Here is an 18891-nt window from a genome sequence, read left to right on the forward strand (position 1 = left end):
AGCCCTTCCTTTGTAAAATTACTCCAGAGTATAGAGCTAGAGCCAGTGCTATGATAAGCTATATTAAAGATACTTTGAAAAAAATTTCATCCACCTGAAACTGTATGGGAGGGCCGAGGAGCAAAATGCAAGCACTGAGAAAATGTTCGTTTCAAGGAATTGCTGTCCCATACCAATTCTAATTTGGGCAATCAAGAGTGAAACACTCCATTACTGAAAACATTAAATGTTCTCCTTCTTGACTGTTGCGCTTTTACATTTGTAACAATAACGGCACCGCTATACATGTTCAATGAAAAGTCAATGTAAAGTGGGAATGAAATTGTTTGTTTATTGCTACCATGCACTACAATAATCCAAAAAAGGTAGTAAAAAATAAGGTAGGTTATCTACCTTCTGAATATCAGATAATGGTTCCTCAGGCTGTGGAATAGAAGAAGCCTTTTCTTCATCTACCCAGTTCCCCCACTCTTCTGCTGGTGCATTCCAATCAGAGCTGGGATCAGCAGAAGAAAGACCATCTACAAAAGGTTAAAAATAATGACAATTTCAGGAAAACCTACTTACTCTACAATATGATTGACAGTTTTCAGAAAAATGCCAAAAGCACTTCAAAAGTCAATCCTGTGATAAACGCTACATTTTCTTGCTGTTAAGATATTAAAAATAATAAAAATGAGTATTCGTACTGTTACAGATTTATTTAATGAGTGGAAGAGGCTTGATGAGCACTTAAGACAGAAAACCAAACAGAATACATTTATTTGTAATTGGTCACATAGCTTCCATTTAAACAGTGAAACTGTTGATAAAGCAACTGAATTGCTGGCTGGTCAGTCATACAGTATCAGAAAACAAGACCTAATTGCTTTGAGATCCTCCAATGGAATGCATAACAGAAGGACCAATTTAAATATTTAAAATATTACAATATTTTAAATTTCTAAAGTGATTTTTTTTCCTAGATGGGCAATACGGTTACTTCAATAACAGTACAAAATACTAAAAGTCCACAAAGATGTAAATTTCTGGAGAATTAATTTTCTTGGCCAAAATTGCTATCAGTATGAATTCTTTAGAACTGCACCCACATTTACTGAGTAATTAAAATCTTGGAAGAAAGATACTTTATTACATAAATTGGTACAAAAAGGGTATTAGTTTTCATTTTCAACAGTTAGCCCAGTTCTTCAAACCATGGTATGAGCAGTCAAGATACCGCTTTGTAAACAGACTGGTATATAAATGCATTCTGTTGATTTGATGTCAATCTTGAACTTAAAAGTTATATTTACTGAATTTTTGCATACTGTATTTTTCTTCAAGTTTTGCAGGTCTTTGCTCCATTTTTCCACTAGCTTGTTTACCTCACTGAGGACTGTGCAAATATGTTGTCATTGATGAATTTGACCAATTTAATAAGTCAATTCATATTTCATAGACTAGAAATACTGATTAGAGGGAATTATGAAGAAAGGTGGAAACACTTTTGTACAGAGTGACAGCAAAGTTGGTTTCAAAGATAACATCTTATGCCATATACCATAAATATGAGAGGAGACTAAAGAAATTAAGGTAAAGGGAGAACAAACAGGAAAAAACAAACCAACTTGTTTACCAATGATGAATTGTCTGAATTCAGAATATTTATAATTCGCATCCCTTTCATCCATACATTGACTGCTCCAATCCTTTAAAATACTGCCAAAACTGAATTCCCTCCCACCTTGGGGTGAAGTTAGTGTACAAGCTAGTAAGAGACTGATATGGTCCAATTATAGCCTAACATCTAAAATCCTTAGCAAAATACTGGCTTCTCACTTGAAGGTCCCAAAGTTGTCCATTCTTTTCTATTCAATCTGATTCTGGAGCTACCCCTGCATCTAAGTACTACTTTTATTTGTATTCAACCTGAAACAGGGGTTAATGTACACAAATATGTACGCTTTACATGTTTCCCACTTCTCTCACATTTGTGCTTCAGTTACTCGATATCCATGACATCATTAAACTATGTAAGCATAAACATTCCCAGAGGCTCAGCGTGCTCAGGAATTTGAACAATACCCTTTAGAATACAGACAAGTGATTGACCCTAAGATGATTCTAAGAGCTATAAGAAATAAGTTTGTATTATTAAAATCGGATGAAAAAAAGACTGATTGCTGGACTAGTGTCAAATTGGTTATACAGAATCTACACTATTTTCCATATTATTTCCTTGCTGCTCTTAAAGATACTATCTTTCTACAAGCAATTTAGTAATTGTTTAATAAATAATACAGTAGTATAGTTGACAGGATAAAACTTACTAGCCAGTAACATTATAGGTACTGTTTCCTAGACTAATCAGCCAATGGATATGCACTAGATTGATATGGAAAGTTATCTGCTTGGATTTGACCCTGGAAATAAACATGCATAAATATTACGCAGCTTAATGTGAAAAAAATCTGAAGCTAGACAGTAAGCTTTCTTTATTAGTATTAATAGTAGGGACTAAGATTTAAATCTGCAGTTATATTAATATTTTATACTCTTCACATTTGGAAAGACTTCTGTGTTGAGGAACTACAAAATCATATTTCAAATTTACAAGAAAAATTTGAGAGTTGATGATGAAACAGCTTTATATACCAGTTCTTAAATGATTTCAGGAGGTATTCACTCTGGGGGACATTTATATAGTCAATAATTGTGTGCTTTTACTATTAGATGGTTCACAGAAAACAGGCTGAATTCAAATGTCTTCCAATACTCAATAAAGCATACAGTGTGCTATGACCAATACGTAAACTGAGCTCAGAGGCTTGTTATGTACTCGTGCTGGAGTATGAACCCACTCTATTGGATCCCATAGAAGTATCTCTGTAATATCAAGCCAGTACAGTTCACTATGGGATTCAATTACTTAAAACTATTGCTAGTAAAAACCAGATACAGTTTTCTTCCATATCTGATACATATAAATTTCCTTAACCAAGTGTTTTAGCTTAAAAATAACTATTTGAGGACTATTTTGTATTTACATATCATTAAAACTATGAATTTCAGCTGTAAGTTTCCCCGATATCTGTGCCTTAAATTTACATTTAATATTACAGAAATGAAAGATATAAAGCAAAAGCATCAGAATATAAAACCAGAAGCCAGTTGATGTAAATGTTCAGGCTGTGGCTGAAAAAAAGCAGAGAATTTTAAATCACGAGAATTTTAGAGGAACATACTTAACCCAGACCATTCATCATCAACATGGGGCTGACTGCGGCTTAAATCCCACTGAAAATCAGAAGTACCAGGCTGAGTAACTGGTTCATTGCTGGATCCTGAAAGAGAGCAGAAGGAATACACTTATGAAAACTTTGAAATTTTTGTTAGCTTATAAACTTAGGTCTGTGGTGCTGAATTCTCTTATTTAAAAATAAGAGGAAGTAACAAGGTGAGGTAAGAAAAAAAGGAGAATCCAGCAAACAAAAGAAAACTTATCAGAGAATTCTGAGTGAGCAGGAAATCTGCTCTCTCTCCTCCTCCTGTGCATATTTTAAGTCAGAAGGAGCAAGAGCAATTATCAGGATTTCAAAACTCATTAGATTCACTATAACATTTCTTGCAATTTGAAGTTTTGCATTCAGAAGGACAGACATAAAAGTCTTCTGGAAGTTCTCTCTATGCAGCAAGCTGGCCTGCTAGGCCAGCAGAAACATACTGAACTATGGTACCAAATTTAATCTCTTTTTCAAGCCCAGAGAGGGGAACACTGCAGAGTGCACACAACATTTGGTCACAGAGTGCCTCTAAAATGAGGCATATTCAGAGGGAAGAGCAGGAACTTAGAGATCCCAGTAAAAGGAGGGGGAAAAAAAAAAGTAAAATAAAAGGATAGAAATACTGAAACAAAAAGACACAAAATGAAGGGGTCACAGGCTATGGGGAAAGAGATAAACACTGACTACACAACATTCCACTGAACCTTGTTTATTGTTGATTATGTATTGAGGGTACAACAATCAGATTCTTATGAAATTCTGTAATTCTGCTTTTCTGAAGATATTTATAGCAGTGGTTCTCAAACTGGGGTCCACGGAGGGTACCCCAGGGGATCTGAGAGTCATGTCCAGGGCCGCTGGCCCCACTGATCAACTCCTCCCCCACCCTCCCAGCACCTCCTGTACACTGTTCCGTGGCTTTCCGGAGGCCCTGGGAGAGAAGGGGAGGAGTGGGGATGGGCCACGCTTGGGGGAGGGGTTCCTGGATCTTAACTCTACTAGTTCTTAAGGTTTAAAGGTTTCACCATTGATTGCAATGTAGCAGGACAGAGTAAGAGCAATCATCACTGCTGGCTGTTATATGCAATACCCTGCTGAGTACAGATGCTGTCCCCCAAGTGTTACAGTCAGCTGTCTTGATTGTGCAGGAGGCAAAGTTCCCAAGATAAATCAATACTGGTGGAGCACTGAAAGAATGCTAGCAAAGTTTTCCAGCACCCAGAAGAAACAGTAGGTGGCAGTGCTCTGACGGGTCTGAGAAATCTATGAATCCTTTTATTCATTTCATTCCTTCATGGTCCACTAGGATAAAAGGATTGCCTGAACTTCTCTCAACGTGTTCAAAAACTTTGCAGCTTCATCAAATCTCATGCTTCAGGGCTTCAGCCAATTGTCTGCAGAGGTTGGGAAGGAATTTTTTCCTGATGCACAACTGGCTGGGTTTATTCTGCTCTGGTTCTCCCCCCACATCTTTCTCTAAAGCAGAGATTGGCCAGAATGGGGGATGACACACCAGATTGGGGAGATCAGTGCTTTGAGGTGGTACAGAGAATCTTATTCATTAGATGCCTGACTGATGTGTCTTGCTCACACAATCAGGGTCAAACTGATTCATTTCGGACCCAAAAATCTGGCAATTTCTCCCCAAGTGAGATTGGCAGGGACCTGGAGGGGCTTTACGGCTTCCTCTACAGCATGGAACATTGATCACCTTCTAATCTCATGTAATTAATTTCCTACCATAGCTGGGACTTTAGGAGAGATTTAAATCCCCGTACTGTTGCAATGCCTAATCTCTGTCTGTGGCACACAACAGTTTAGTCTACTGAGAATGGATGTTTTAGTCCAACTACACTCACTGGGCTCAATATAGGAGTATTTGTGGGAAATTTAATATCTCGTGACGTCAGACTAGATCTAAAGGTACTTTCTGGCCTTAAATTCTATGAAATTAGATAGTGGAGCACCTAACTCAGGTGTTGGAGTGCCAAAATACTAGGTGTAAAGAATACGGTGAAGAAGCACTGAGGCACACACAACACTGCCAGATAAGAGACATATCTAGGTGTAAACACACCAAAGTACAGCAGAACCCCATTTATCTGATTTAATTGAGACCAAGGCTAGAATCAAAAATTCAGATAATCCAGAGAATGCGAGGCTGCAGCACCATCTACCAGCCATAGGAAAGATCACCCACTTCTGGACATGTGTGCACTGGTTGTTCAGTTAATACGAAGAGCCATATAATGGAGGTCAGACAATCAGTGGAACAGTGCGGGGGAGGGAGGGGGAGTGCCACAGAAAAGGCAGAAACACTAGAAAAAAAGAAACAGCTGAGATGCATCACAGAACTTGCACAAACACTTAATGCAACGGCTTCACAAAAAGTTTAGGTAAATATGTCAAACTGACTGGAGGAATGGGTAAATAAATATGCAACAAAGGAACTCAGAACTGGAATGAGAAAAGTGCAGTCTCCAACGTGTCGCTTCTGCTTTGCTGACAGTAGTCTTCTAGGAGCTGATGCAGTGTTTAGAAAGCAGTATTTATACTGGGCAGAGGTAGCATACAAGAGTTATTAGGAGGTCTAGCTTGTAATCCTCTCTGCTACTGCACCTTTCAATGGTAGAAAATACCTTAAGAGTTATGGGAGATATTCTAGTCTCACACTAAGGAGCTAAGACATAGGATTTACAATCCTACATGGCATCTTTAGGGAATTATGTTTATGCTCTATCAAAAGTCTGAAATTTACATCTGCAGCAATGGCCAAGTGTTCCTAAACACAGATTGTCGCCTCAGTGTCTTTTCCAGATCCTTCCTGATCTGCTTATCATTCATCAGAAACAATCTCATATTTAGTCTAGCTTTGGGGTTTTTATTTATCATTTTGGAGAATGCGGTATTTATTCTAATTGCATAACACTTACATGTATAATATATAAAAACCAATTCTATGCTTAAAGATGTGGCAAGTTTTCTCTACAATTTAGACTTAGTCTACACTAGCAATTTACATCAGTATAACTACGTTGCTCAGGGATGAGGAAAATCCACACCCCCTGAGCAACACAGTAATACTGACCTAACTCCCGACGTAGACAGTGCTATGTTGATGGGAGGGTTTCTCCTGTTGACATAGTTTCTGCGTCTTGGGGAGGTGGATTATCTGTGCTGATGAGAGAAGCCCTCCCACTGGCATACGTAGTGCCTTCATTGAAGCACTATAGCAGCACAACTGCAGCCGTACTGCTGCAGCCTTTTAAGTGTAGACAAGCCCTCAGTCTTGAGAGCCACAAACTATAACCATTTCTGCAGAATGATTATTGCCAAAAAAAGGGTGTCTAATTTAAGTATAGTTACATACTCTATTTCCACTTGTAGAAAAAGCTTTGAAAAGCTTAACATACCAGAAATTGCAGGATTTAGTCCTAAGGAAGTGAAAGAAGCAGAATTTTGTTCAGAGGCCTTGATCCTTCCATCTACATTCCAGGCAGCTGAAAAAAAAAATGAAGAGCTTGATAATGTCACACTTTATTTTGCCATGTTGAAGGCATCTAAAATCAGTTGTCTAAAGCTGTAGGAATAGGGTCAAAAAAATCAGAAGAAATTCCAACCACAAGACAAAGTCCCATCCTAGTAAGATATTACCTGTGGCTTTACGTTTACTCTTGCTTACTGAGTACTATAAGACTAAGTGGGGGAGACAATATTTTTTAATTGAACCAGCTTCTGCTGGTGAAAGACAAGCTTTCAAGCTACACAACACTCCTCTTCAGGCCTGGGGAAGGTACTCAGGGCAGGTCTATGCTTAAAATGCCTCAGTGGCTCAGCTTCTCCCATCAGCGTACTTAATCCACCTCTGCGAGACACCAGCAACATAGTTATACTGATTTAAGTTTCGCCATGGCCTCCAGGTCACAGGTAAATACAAGGTGGAAAAGATTGTTTAGCATGATAACATATTCTAAGGCAGTGGTTCTCAACCAGGGGTCCGGGGCCTCTTAGGGAGCTGCAAGCAGGTTTCAGGGGGTCAGCCAAGGATGGCAGGCATTAGAATTGCTAGGGCCCAGGGCAGAAAGCCAAAGCACTGCCACACAGGACTGCAGCCCAGGGTCCCGAGCCTCACTACCTGGGTCTGAAGCCGAAGCCTGAGCAACTTAGCTTTGTGGTGCTCCCTGTGGCATGGGGCCCTGGGTAATTGCCAGGCTGCTATCCCTTAATGCCAGCCCTGGCTTTTATATGCAGAAAAAGAAGAGCTGTGGCACAGCTGGGCCGTGAAGTTTTTACTAGCATGTTGGGGGGAGCCTCAGAAAGAAAATGGTTGAGAACCTCTGTTGTAAGGAACAATTGAAGGTGAAATGGCCCGTTAACTCCTCTGCAATCATAGAACAAAAGCAGGGAGAGTTAGGGGTTACAGATAGTTGTAATAATCCAGTGTCTTTATTGAGACCATGTTTTTAATGTCCAGCAAAATTATGAATTTAAGCTCCCAGGTTCATCTTCTGAAGGGCAGATATACACTTAAAATGCTGTATTAGAAGCTCTTCCATCAACATAGTGCTCGCTACGCAGGGGGTTAGGTCAGTATAACTATGTCACTTATCCACCCCCAAGCGACACAGTTATACCAATATAAGTCTGTAGTATACACCTGGCCAAAGTAGTTGTGCAGGTTTCCTTTGAGGACAAGGTCTGAGATGTCAGACATGGAGTGATCGTTTTATGAAAAGTGTTAGTCTACAGTGACGAGATGTTTGTGTCCTATTTTTCTGTATGAGTTCATTTGAGAGCTTAGTGATTGTCTGGTTTCACCCACATAGTTGTTACTGGGGCATTTAATGCACTGGATGAGGTACACCACATGTGATAGGCATGTGTAGGACCCATAGATCTTGAAAGATGTTGTGTTGGGAGGTGTTAATCATCGTAGCAGTGGAAATATGTCTGCATGTTTTGCATCTGTTATGGCAGAGTCTGGTGCTGCTTTGTGTTGGCAGGGTCTAGTCTGTGGAGATTCTGATTATGAGTTTGGCAAGGATACGGGGGTTGTTTGAACACCAGAAAGGGGGGCTTAGGAAAGCTCTCTCTTTCAGGATGTTGTCCTCACTGAGTTTGGGTTGCAACTGTTTAACTATACCCTATATAGGTTCCAGTGTAGGGTGGTAGGTGACAATTAGAGGCATGGGGTGTTTCTGTATTGAAGCATTATCTCACAGTCAATGTTGAGGCCCTAAACTTGCACCTCGCTCCGTCAGCTTGCAATATCCAGCCAATTTTGAGAGGCTTGCTCCCCCGGGCCTTCCAAATTTAGACTTTTCTAATAAACGCTTTTGCCATAGAGTTGCACACTGGTGCTGAATTGCCTACAGTGTTTATTTCTTAGAAAAAAGTCTTCAATATTTACCTCAAATATAAGCCTCAACAAATCCCAATAAAGACAAACATTTAATGAACATTAGTAAACAAATGTTTACATAACTGAAATTGGAATTTCTTTGTGATCAAGTTGAAAATGCCTTGGATTCGGAATTCATTAGACACCGCTTTAAAAAAATATGAATGACTAAAAAATAAAAAAAAATATCCACAAGGCTCTCAACCAAGTACTTTTACATTTTTACACTACAGATTTTTAGTTCTACTTTGGGGTAGGGTAGGCAGTTTTCTACATGACTGTAGGGAAAACACATTTCCCCATAATTAACAACCTGTAACAAATTAAATTTGTTACAAATATAAAATATAGCAGTTCAAAGCAGCTGAACTAGATTATTTTCCTAAAATACCAGGACTCAATCAATATTAACCATGAAAATAACTGTATACTAAACAGCAACAAGATTAAAAACATAACTGTAATTTTGTAAGAATCCTAACATTGTTTTACCTTTACTAAAAGGTGCAAGAATGGAGCAATACTTACCAATGGTAGGGAACAAACTACGCTCTCCCCAGGACCTGCTCACAAGGGATACACTCCAATCTTTTCCATTTCCACTAGCATCTCCAGTGTCCTGACCCCAAGCAGATGTCTCAGTCTTCCTCTTCCCTGCTGTAGTTGATGGAACAGATGTCCATTTCTCCTCACCTGCACTGATCTCTGAGGAGATTTTTCCAGACTTCTCATTCCAATTTCCTCCATTTACAGTAGGGCTTTCATTCAACCCTGAAGAAACTTTAAAAAATAAAAACATGATAAAAAGTAACTGGATGAAGAGTTAAAATATTACTTGAAAATAAAAAAATCAAGTTCATTATTGAATTTTGGTCAGGAACAACTAAATATTAGATACCAGAATCATATGTAGTTGCAAGACTGTTTTAACACAAGTTATGAATTGTTACAATAAATCTTAGCCTCTAAAAGAGGTGAACTTGTTAAGGCTGAAATGTCTAAAGTTAGATCTACAGAACCACTCATGTTTCAAATGTTAACACTTCTATCATGTGTCCCTCACCTCTGCCTTTATGCTCCACTCCTGTGAAGAAACAAACTGTTTTAACACTCTTCCTTTCTCCTGTAATGTTACAGGACAGGATTCTATTTTTTTGCCCTTTTTTCCCCCTCCCCCATTCATGGTTAGCGGGCCTCCAGTATATCCTTTTTTGCTCCACGCCCTTCTTTTGCTCCACTTTCTTCCTAGCAGCGGTGGCTAAACACTGCTCTCTCCAAAGTCAGTCAATATCATTCTTTCAGGCAGCTTTTGGGGGACAAGAGACAGCAGTGCATAGTTCTCCTAACAGGCCTAGGTGTAGAACTCTGATCCCAATATAGCAGTGTGTTGTGATATTTACATATTGCAATAAGCAAATGGCACTTTACAACAAAGTATGCTAAACAAATGAGAATCCTGGGTATTAAGCGTTTAGATTCTAACAAGGTTAGTAGCAAATCTATGAACCGGCCCAATTCTTGAGTATTTAAATACTCTTGCATGCTCATAAGAATGAAACCAGTAAAGCAGAACATCCTAACCTGTACGTACACAACTGAAAAGGAACTATATTCTGGATATAGTTTGTCAGAGACACAGCTCTTGTCTGACAGCAGAAAAATGAACTTTTTAAACAATGCTGCAACACTGTTTGGGATGAAAAGAACACAAAGAAATGAGAGGAGGGAGTACTGATGTCAGGAACCACCGCAGGAGCCAGGAGGGACATAAAGAAGAGAGCCAAAATAGGACATTGAGGCAGCTTCTCTACATGGGACATGGAAGAGGGGCAGCTACTCTGTCTCTCGGTCCTCTGGTTCTGATGAGTAGTGCCCCTTCACTCTCATAGCTGGAGAAACAGGAGGCAACATCAGAAGGCTGTGCCTCCCTTTCTGTACTCTTCTCTCCCTTAAAGGGCTGCTACTTCCTGCCCACTATTTCTTCTCCCTCATGCATTAAAAAAGGGGACCTCTAGCCCTGTCAAGAGCTGTGTCTCTGACAAAAAACCAACATGTCATCTCCCTTGCCCCTTCCACCAGGGACGCAGCAATTGAGAGAGCTGCGAGAAGCCCCTTCTGGCAGTTCAGAGCTAGGATGGGATGGAGGAAGGTTTCCATTTTATTCAGCAAGTAAGCCTAGTGAAAAAATCCCATATGAAGAGTCGGGAGCTTTCCAAATTGAAAAGGGCAAATAAGTATTGGCCTCATCAAATCTGAAAACTTAGGGACAAATATTTCATGTTCTTCCCCTTAAACTTTGTTTCCTTCCCTGTCTAGTACAGCATAAAAATATCCACAGTCTAATACCCTAGCCTTGAAGATGACCACAGTCACTACTGCAACAGGCTGCCCTTCTGGAAAGCTATGGGTGCCAAGAAGGTGGACAGTAATGCATATAGTACAAGAACCTTAATCAAATAATCTCCTTATCCCATATATATCTTCTTCTCTAGCAGTGCTGCACAGCAGCAGCAGCAGCTTGCTTGTGAAGCAAAGCTCTGAAGGATTGACAGCAACAGAACTGCTTTCTGCTAGATGACATCTCTTATAATTCAACATAATGTTGATCTGCCAGACTACATGGACTATATGTGGTCACAGTTACATCCTCCAGCTAGCTTCACATTCTCCTGTAAATGTAATCAGTTATACTACAGACTTAAATAGTTACCATCTGGATTAGACAATGCCAGTTTCCCAAATGTTCTTCGATCAGCTTCTCTTACCAGAAAGACTAACTATATAAAAATCTTATGTTTGAGTGTTTAGGCTTAATTTGAGCCTAATTTTCAGAGAGTTGGGCTAAAATTATAGTAATTCCATGCACCAACAGGTATTTGCATGTGCAAAATCTACATATGCCCACTATTGTGGTATTTAGGTGCCAAATGACCTGTTTGTGCCAAACTGCATATCAGATTTCCTTAGAATCAGGACCGGTGTCTCTAACTCAAAGCAAATATGTTGAGGCTTATATTTTATTTATTTACTTTAGGAAACTTGTTAACTCATTAACTTGAGAAAGTGAACACTGTTAAGGTTGCTCTGGACAGTCCCCAAATATTGTTCCAAGACACGCAGGTTGGGGTTTACTCAGTAGTAATTTTTATACCAGGTATAAACAGCGTAAAAATTCTAGGAACAGTACGGCAATATTATTAGAGTAACTAGGGGTAAAGAGTCTGTATAGCCAATGTACTGTTACTGAGAAATAACTGTACAATGATTATGCAAATCAGACACCCACAACTGAAGAGCAAGCAATTGCATAACTGAGAAAAAAGTTCTAAATCATGAACTGCACAGCATCCTGCACTCTGACCAGTTGGAGTTCTAGTTCTGTATTAGGAAACTATTACTCAAAATTAACAAGTTAGCATGCACACTAGTCATAAATCCTTTTACCTTGCTGAATTGTTGAATCTCCCTTTGCAGATTTAGAGCTGCTAACTTGAACATTCAGAATTGTATCACCTGATTAAAGAGAAAGTCTTTACAAACCATTGTACATCTATAGTAAGTATTCATTACCAAGGGTCAAATTTTACTTCAGAGGATCAGCGCTTTAACGATCGTTAACAGGCAAAAAATATTTACATCCTAAACCGAAGGAGAAATTTGCAAATACAGCAAATTTTCAGACACTATATTAAAACCAAAAATACGGGCATTTAACCGCAAAGGCTATTTGATTTATAGCCAGTTTAGATACCTCAATTTAAATCAAGGAACCCTAATTGGCTTTTAATTAAGAAAGAGTTAATTTGAAAGGAGCCCAGCTATTTTTCCAGTACTCATGAGCACCATGCCCAGACCAGGTGGAAGAGGTCATTTCATTGCAAACACCTCTGCTAGCCTCTTCTAGATATTACTACAAAAGGAAACCGCTGTTTCTACCTCTTACCTAACCCAGGCAGCTCTGTAGATGCAGCTGAACTCCTTTCAAATTAACCTGGTGCAAGGTGACATCTGAGAACTGATGGTGCACTACACACTGCCATGGTCCCTGCTCAGATTAATGACTACTGTAATCTATGTCCATAAAGATCACAATACAGTTACAGTCAACATTTCTTGAAGTTGCTTGGTTGCCTTACTTCCTACATGCCTGCAGTGACAAAGGGAAAACAACTGACATAGTACTCAAGGGCAATGACAGTGCATTCAGTCAGGACAGAAACAAGCTCTGACCAAAGAAGAAACAAGGATCTGAGGCATCAACGATTTAAGGAGTCGAAGTCAGAATGTGAATGTAATGTAGCAAAGCACTAGAGAGCAGCTAGGCTCAAGCTTTCTGCTGCTATGGCACAACACTTGATGCATTGTTCTTTGTTTAATTAGGCACTCAGGTGCATCAACAGGTACCAGACTGCCTAGAGGAAATCTGTTATCTAGTCGGCTAACAAAATGGTGTGATTCTGCTCTTCTTGTGGGGCTGGGGAAACTGATGAAGCTGTGGTACCATCAGTTATACAAACAATGCCCAAAGTGGAACTGGTATGGTGGTGGAAGGGGGAAAAAAAAAAAAAAAAAGGAGTTTGTTTCAGTTTAATAGGAAACTGACTGACCAGGAAGGGAAAGGAAGGGTGAGAAGAGGTTTGCCATAAAACCATTGGGATCTGTCAAAAACAAAAACAACAAAAAAAACAAAAACAAAAACAAAACAAAAAAAACAGGGATGATCTGTGAAACAAGAAAAATCTTCCCCAACACAGTCAGAAAAGAACATGGATAGTGGTGGGAAGGGGCCAGTCTAGGTACCTCACTGAGGGACGCTTCATAGGTTCCAAGAGGCACAAGGCTTTACAGTTCTCACCTGCTCCAGCTGAAAGCATGGACCCAAGTATCTTCTGTTAAATGCTGTTCTTTTAGCTTTTCCTCCACCCTTGATTCCTTAAATCCACACAAGGTATTACAACTTCCAGTTCCAATATCCTTTACATAGATATATCCTCCTCCTATTATAATGCATTTCTAAAGTGAACACTGCTTACTTTTCAAGTGTTCTTTCTTTCTACAACATCATACCTTTATTTTTTCTGGGACCAAGTGGAAAAGATGGTGCAGGTATTAGTTGTTCAGTGGCTACTGTAACTGCATTTTCCATCCCAGGGAGATTTGGTTCTATTGGACCAGCATCTGTCAGTACCTTGTCACGCTTACGCTGCTGCCTTTTCTCACGGTTACTGATTTTAGTTTCCCAAGCTCCTAAAATATTCCCACAAATAAAAATGGCATTAAGTGAGTAATACAATGGTAAAAGAATAATCCAAGTAAAATGTAACTAGGAACCAAGTTTAATTTTTTAAGAGTTAGTAAAAAGATAGATTGAAACCAATAGGTAAAGGTGAGAACAAGGGTAGAGTGACTGAACTTTACATGTAAGAGTTTAAACGGCATGCTTGAAGAGTCAGTATGTCCTTTTTCTGGATGCGAAAATAGTATTTTGTTTTTACAACCACTCAAACCATATGAGCCACAACACTTCAGGTAGAATAAAAATGTAGGTTGATTGCCTCAGATGAACAATTTTAGTATTTGTCAACTCTTATAATCCAACATTCACAGATCAAATTGCCAAACTCCAGTTCTGAAGCTACTTTTCTTAACATTTTCTGTTCCAGAAATCCTGGATTTTCAAATATTCAGCATGCAAACACTGTTAATCTAAGAACATTTCACCAGGTAGTAACCACTACATGACCACATATCCGATTTAAGATTATGACATCAACTAATTAATTTTGTTATGATATATTTAAGCAAGTAAATCTTAGATAGCATGTGAGACATTTTAGCCTAGTGCATTGCCTTATCAATGCTGTTCTTAGTACCTTCATCTGCTTCTTTTCCATCAAGACGTGACAGGTCCTGAACTGTTTTAGCATCTCCCTTTGATTTCTTTTTATTCTTTTTTGACTAAAATAAAAAAGCAATAATTCAGCCTTATGTTAAAGAAACTAAATGTTTCTATTACAGGTATTAAGAAAATATTGTTATAAATTGTAAGAATTAAAAGATATTTACAGATTAGAAATGGAAAATCTACTTTGCAAGATTAACCTATTGGTTAGTTCCAAAGTAGTGGCTTTTAGGAAACATTTCTTCTGTATGAAGGCGGGGAGGAAACTTTTTTTTGCTCTATTTTTTAATATTTAAATAGAGCAAAAAATCCCCAAACCATTGCTGACAAAATCTGTGAATGACAGACTGGAGGAATGGCAAGTGAGGATAGGGCAGTCATACAGAGCAATCTGGATTGCTTGATAGGCTGGACCCATTAAAACAAAATGCATTTTAATACAGTTAAATGCAAAGTTTTACACCTAGAAACAAGGACTGCAGGCCATACCTACAAAATGGGGGGCTGTATCCTGGAACACAATGATTTAGGGGTCAGAGCATAAGCAACTCAAAATGGGCTCCCAGTGCAACACGGTGACCAAAAGGTCTAACACATTCCTCAGATAAACACACAAGGAAATAGTAAGCAGAAGCAGAAAAGTGATTTTACTTCTGTATATGGCATTAGTGAGTCAGATACTGGAACACAGCGTGCAGGTCTTCTGTCCACATTTTAAAAAAGATGTTGAAAAATTGGACAATGCAGGAAGGAAGCACAAAAACGATTCAAGGGCTGGAGAAAATGCTTTACAGTGAGAGACTTAAAGAGCACAGTGATTAGTTGGTCAAAAGAAGACAGAGGTCATTTGATTACGTCTAAGTACCTTCACTGGGAGAAAATGACAAGTACTAAAGGGCTCTGTAATCACAGAGAAACACATAACAGGAACCAACTGCTGGAAGCTGAAGCCAGACAAATTCAAATTAGAAAGCAGGCACAATTTTTTTTAAACACTTACTCCTGGGGTCATTCTACAAAATAAAAATTCTGCACACAATATTTTAAAATTCTGCAAATTTTATTTTTCAAAACACTACATAATCACACCAGTTTCAATTACTTTGGGAATTTATTTCAAAATACCTGTCAGCAAGTATGTCTGTAACAATACAGACATACACAAAAATTCCCCCAGGAATAGATTTAAAGAAACCCCTATGACAACCCAGTTCCTGTTTCTCTGCCTCCTCCCCCCACACAGCCCAGCCAGAAGGGCAGACACCCACAACTCCTCCCTCCCAGGGCCCAGCCACAGTGCTCCCCCAGCCAATACACCCAAAACCCCCTTCCCTCCAGAGTCCAGCCATGGGGCTCCCCTTGCCCAGATACACACACACACCCCTTCCCCCCCAGAGCACAGGTATCCAGAGGGAGAAAGGAAACTCCATGCAAGCCTGTCTCCTTCCCTCAGGGCATGCTGGGAACTGAAGCTGCCAGGAACGCTCTAGCTCCCTCCCCCTCTCCCTAGCAGTGTCTTCTATGTGCAAGGAAGTTTTTGGAAAATGTAGGGGACAATTTCCTGGTGCAAGTGCTGGAGGAACCAACTAGGGGCGGAGCTCTTCTTGACCTGCTGCTCACAAACCGGGAAGAATTAGTAGGGGAAGCAAAAGTGGATGGGAACCTGGGAGGCAGTGACCATGAGATAGTCTAGTTCAGGATCCTGACACAAGGAAGAAAGGAAAGCAGCAGAATACGGACCCTGGACTTCAGAAAAGCAGACTTTGACTCCCTCAGGGAACTGATGGGCAAGATCCCCTGGGAGAACAACATGAGGGGGAAAGGAGTCCAGGAGAGCTGGCTGTATTTTAAAGAATCCTTATTGAGGTTACAGGGACAAGCCATCCCGATGTGTAGAAAGAATAGTAAATATGGCAGGCGACCAGCTTGGCTTAACAGTGAAATCCTTGCTGATCTTAAATACAAAAAAGAAGCTTACAAGAAGTGGAAGATTGGACAAATGACCAGGGATGAGTATAAAAATATTGCTCAGGCATGCAGGAGTGAAATCAGGAAGGCCAACTCACACCTGGAGTTGCAGCTAGCAAGAGATGTTAAGAGTAACAAGAAGGGTTTCTTCAGGTATGTTGGCAACAAGAAGAAAGTCAAGGAAAGTGTGGGCCCCTTACCGAATGAGGGAGGCAACCTAGTGACAAAGGGTGTGGAAAAAACTAATGTATTCAATGCTTTTTTTGCCTCTGTCTTCACGAACAAGGTCAGCTCCCAGACTACTGCACTGGGCAGCACAGCATGGGGAGAAGGTGACCAGCCCTCTGTGGAGAAAGAAGTGGTTTGGGACTATTTAGAAAAGCTGGACGTTCACAAGTCCATGGGGCCGGATGCGCTGCATCCGAGAGTGCTAAAGGAGTTGGCAGATGTGATTGCAAAGCCATTGGCCATTATCTTTGAAAACTCATGGCGATCGGGGGAAGTCCCGGACGACTGGAAAAAGGCTAATGTAGTGCCCATCTTTAAAAAAGGGAAGGAGGAAGATCCTGGGAACTACAGGCCAGTCAGCCTCACCTCAGTCCCTGGAAAAATCATGGAGCAGGTCCTCAAGGAATCAATTCCGAAACACTTAGAGGAGAGGAAAGTGATCAGGAACAGTCAGCATGGATTCACCAAGGCCAAGTCATGCCCGACTAATCTAATTGCCTTCTATGACGAGATAACTGGTTCTGTGGATGAAGGGAAAACAGTGGACGTGTTTTTCCTTGACTTTAGCAAAGCTTTTGACACTGTCTCCCACAGTATTCTTGCCAGCAAGTTAAAGTAGTATGGGTTGGATGAATGGAATGTAAGGTGGATAGAAAGTTGGCTAGATTGTTGGGCTCAACGGGTAGTGATCAATAGCTCCATGTCTACTTGGCAGCTGGTATCAAGTGGAGTGCCCCAAGGGTCGGTCCTGGGGCCGGTTTTGTTCAATATCTTCATAAATGATCTGGAGGATGGTGCGAATTGCACCCTCAGCAAGTTTGCAGATGACACTAACCTGGGAGGAGAGGTAGATACGCTGGAGGGTAGGGATAGGATACTGAAGGACCTAGACAAATCAGGATTGGGCCAAAAGAAATCTGATGAGGTTCAACAAGGACAAGTACAGAGTCCTGCACTTAGGACGGAAGAATCTGATGCACCGCTACAGACTAGGGACTGAAGGGCTAGGCAGCAGTTCTGCAGAAAAGGACCTAGGGGTTACAGTGGACGAGAAGTTGGATATGAGTCAACAGTGTGCCCTTGTTGCCAAGAAGGTCAACGGCATTTTGGGATGTACAAGTAGGGGCATTGCCAGCAGATCGAGGGACGTGATCGTTCCCCTCTATTTGACACTGGTGAGGCCTCATCTGGAGTACTGTGTCCAGTTTTGGGCCCCACACTACAAGAAGGATGTGGAAAAATTGGAAAGAGTCCAGCAGAGGGCAACAAAAATGATTAGGGGACTGGAACACATGACTTACGAGGAGAGGCTGAGGGAACTGGGGATGTTTAGTCTGTGGAAGAGAAGAATGAGGGGGGATTTGATAGCTGCTTTCAACTACTTGAAAGGGGGTTCCAAAGAGGATGACTCTAGACTATTCTCAGTGGTAGAAGAGGACAAGGAGTAATGGTCTCAAGTTGCAGTGGGGGAGATTTAGATTGGATATTAGGAAAAACTTTTTCACTAGGAGGGTGGTGAAACACTGGAATGCGTTAACTAGGGAGGTGGTAGAATCTCCTTCCTTAGAAGTTTTTAAGGTCAGGCTTGACAAAGCCCTGGCTGGGATGATTTAGTTGGGGATCGGTCCTGCTTTGAGCAGGGGGTTGGACTAGATGACCTCCTGAGATCCCTTCCAACCCTGATATTCTATGATTCAAGCTGGGTTCTGCGGGGTCCAGCACCCCCTAGTGGTGACCATCAGCACTGCAGTCCATTTCTGTGGGAGAAAGGAAATTCTGCACACACATTAATTTCTGCAACATTCTGCATTGCACAGTGGCACAGAATTCCCCCAAGAGTAAACACTGTACAAACTACCAAGGCAAACACATTCTTCATCTTTTGTAGTCTTCCAATTGAGACTTTCTGGAACATGCATTAGCTAAATACCTGTGTTGAGCCAGATAATTTAAACTGGATGAAATTTTATGGCCTGCGATATACAAAAGTCAGATTACATCATTGAATGGTCCCTTTTTGCCTCAGACTATATAAATCTATGCAAAGAAACACCTTGAGTTAACTGATGCATTCCACCAGGGAAGCCCTAAACTTCCAGTGTTATCAGAGCAAAGACGTAATGGGT

The 18891-nt window shown here is 40.4% G+C and overlaps 1 protein-coding gene across 2 annotated transcripts in view; it reads right to left on the reverse strand.

The window, feature by feature from the left end:
- The window catches only part of MTDH (metadherin), a 50151-nt gene that overhangs the window by 12067 nt on the left and 19193 nt on the right, over positions 1 to 18891 (reverse strand). The window contains exons 3-9 of one of the 2 annotated variants that reach the window (XM_084619963.1): positions 14541 to 14625; positions 13735 to 13914; positions 12112 to 12180; positions 9196 to 9447; positions 6680 to 6766; positions 3228 to 3326; positions 394 to 521 (exon numbers count right to left, since the gene is read on the reverse strand). In XM_084619963.1, coding sequence (XP_084476089.1) covers positions 394 to 521; positions 3228 to 3326; positions 6680 to 6766; positions 9196 to 9447; positions 12112 to 12180; positions 13735 to 13914; positions 14541 to 14625 — 900 coding nt within the window. The remainder of the gene's footprint in view (positions 1 to 393; positions 522 to 3227; positions 3327 to 6679; positions 6767 to 9195; positions 9448 to 12111; positions 12181 to 13734; positions 13915 to 14540; positions 14626 to 18891) is intronic. The other variant, XM_084619964.1, reaches the window with a different exon arrangement.

Source organism: Lepidochelys olivacea (genome assembly GCF_965140295.1).
Source record: "Lepidochelys olivacea isolate rLepOli2 genome assembly, chromosome: 2".
NCBI lineage: Eukaryota > Metazoa > Chordata > Testudines > Cheloniidae > Lepidochelys > Lepidochelys olivacea.